General features: G+C 37.1%; 1 protein-coding gene across 3 annotated transcripts in view; it reads right to left on the reverse strand.

Moving 5' to 3' along the window:
• pot1 (protection of telomeres 1 homolog) overlaps nucleotides 1-2500 on the reverse strand; it is a 51506-nt gene that overhangs the window by 28671 nt on the left and 20335 nt on the right. For all 3 annotated transcript variants that reach the window (XM_034534384.1, XM_034534386.1, XM_034534385.1), the window contains exons 6-7: nucleotides 2265-2348; nucleotides 1116-1242 (exon numbers count right to left, since the gene is read on the reverse strand). In XM_034534384.1, the coding sequence (XP_034390275.1) occupies nucleotides 1116-1242; nucleotides 2265-2348 (211 nt within the window). The remainder of the gene's footprint in view (nucleotides 1-1115; nucleotides 1243-2264; nucleotides 2349-2500) is intronic.

Consider the following 2500-nt stretch of genomic DNA (forward strand, 5'->3'; position numbering starts at 1 on the left):
GTTGTATAGAAGTCTATGCTTCATGTGTTAAAGCTGCATTCTCTCTACTGACCACCAGGGGGCGACTATAGAAGTCTATATAAATGACTACTTCTCTCTTGATTTATTCCCTCAGTAAACATGAGTATATATATGTATGTATGTATACACACATATATATACACATACGTATATATATATATATATATATATATACACATATATATATATATATATATATGTGTGTGTGTGTCTGTATGTGTGTGTGTGTGTGTCTGTGTGTGTGTCTGTGTGTGTGTGTGTGTCTGTGTCTGTGTGTGTGTGTGTGAGGTTAAATGTGACTCCAGAGGTTCAGTGGATTCTTCCTGAAGCCGTTGGAGCTCTTGTGTGTTACTGTGGCTTTAAAAGGCTCGTCAACAAAAGTACAACAACAACTAAAGTAGACGCTTCGCCTCTGCGCACCTTTCGGAGTGCGTTTCATGAATAATAATAATAATAATAATAATAATAATAATAATAATAATAATAATAATAACACATTTGATGCGTCTGACCGGTGCTGAAGGCTTCGTCCCCGTTTCACTCCAAACTGTAAAGCTCACCCGAAGGTGAACGACAACGCGATGAGTTCACGTGTCATCTCGTAAAATGGAGCGTTGGTTGAATACATCCAGATGTTTTAGAGATGAATTGTGTGCCGGTTAACACGCTCTAAGATCATTATTATACTTCATAAACACTAAAGAATGAAGAGGATTTATTTTAAATCATTAAAAATATCATCTTTTATTTCCTGCGTCATTTGAATTGTGTGTTTTTATGAAAAATATATATATGAAATTTTTTTTTTTTTTACGGTTTTCTGATTTCAGAGCGTTAAAATAATAATAATTATTATTATTATTATTTGGGGAGAAATAGTCCAGAGATCTATATCTGTTATTATGGATCATCAGTGATCGCCGGCAAAAACAAACGAGATCTCTGAAAGTTATTTTTATATATTTCTTCCTTTTTTTCCTTCCATTCCAATCTGATCTGTGAGTTTTATGGTTGCACCTTTAATTAAAAGTTATTTATAATTAAGATGCGTTATATCGTTGTAATATCACGGTCTCGAGGCCCAGACCACCGACCTGTGCCGCGGCTCTTGAACGGCTGCTTGAAGAAGACCACCACGCCGTAGGCGTTGACCACCGAGCCGGCCTTCAGCGCGTCCAGTCCGCTGTACGTGTATTTGGGAGCCTTGGTTGCCCTGGAAACCTGAGCAGAAAAAAGGGGGCGGGGCACCGGCAGCTCGGGTCAGCGTGGAAAAAATGTTTCCCCGGAGAAAAAAAAAGTCTAAAAGGTCCAAAGAAAACCAGAACTTGGAGACAAAAATGCGAAAACTATTTTTAAAAATTTTTTAATTTAAAAAACATTATAATAAAAAAATACAAAGTTTAAGTAATACAAATTATTTAAAAAAAGGAGCGATACCAGAAAAAGTTTAATAGCCCGCAGACACAAGAACAAAGAGTAACGAAACAATAACCTCTAACTTTATTCTAATAATAAAGGTCACTTCTTTTCTTGTAATTTCACAATTACAAGGATCAGATCTCAGAGAGGGGGCGTGGCTTATCATCTCATTGAGGGAATAAGCACCATTTTTGCTTTGTACATGTTGAAGTCCCACAAACATCGGACAATCAGACGCCCTCGTGTCTGTGTTCATGATATTAATATTATATATATATATAATTTACTTGCGCGTGAACGCAGCCTAGCAGTCGTGCTTGTTTCCAGATTGACGGATGACGCAATCCTGGCATTGAGCCAAACAGGAGTCCACAAGATGTATTTTTACCGGCTTTATTTATTCAGATCAAAGTCAAACAGTCTGAATTAAAATCACGCCTTTAAATGTTGATCACAGGCATCAGAAAGCCTCAAATCTCCTTTTATATATAATATATATATATATAAATACATACACACTACTCTTTTCCTGAGAGTGGGTTTCCGTCTGTTCATTTATTCTGTTCTAAAAATGTTGATCAAAGTTTTAAGTTCAAATCATGTTATCATGTTATATTTAAAGCCATCTATGTTCAACTCAATTATGACGATCTTTAACAGCAGATTCCACATTCGTTGGACGCTTTGCGGAAGTTTCATTCATTTATAATATAGAAAAAGTAGAAAATATTATCAGAAAAAGTCAGAAGTACCAATATTAATATTAACTGTACAATGGCCTCGTAGTGATAGAAGAACTTTAGTCTAATAATAAAGTGACTGACCTCAGCGTGGAGCGCAGAGCACCTCTTGTCAGCCGGCAGGGATCTGGGATCAGGGGGAGGGGGAGGGGGAGGGGGGGGGCACACCTGGAGAGAGGAGACGTTACAGTGAAGAGCATTAAAGTCACTTAACAAGCTTTAGAATACGCTATTATTAAAACTACTAGCCCCGCCCCTAAAGCGTCCCCTGCTTTATGGTCTGTTTGACTCTAAATGACCATAATTCACTAAATGAACAT

Source organism: Cyclopterus lumpus, chromosome 6, assembly GCF_009769545.1.
Source record: "Cyclopterus lumpus isolate fCycLum1 chromosome 6, fCycLum1.pri, whole genome shotgun sequence".
NCBI classification, from domain to species: domain Eukaryota; kingdom Metazoa; phylum Chordata; class Actinopteri; order Perciformes; family Cyclopteridae; genus Cyclopterus; species Cyclopterus lumpus.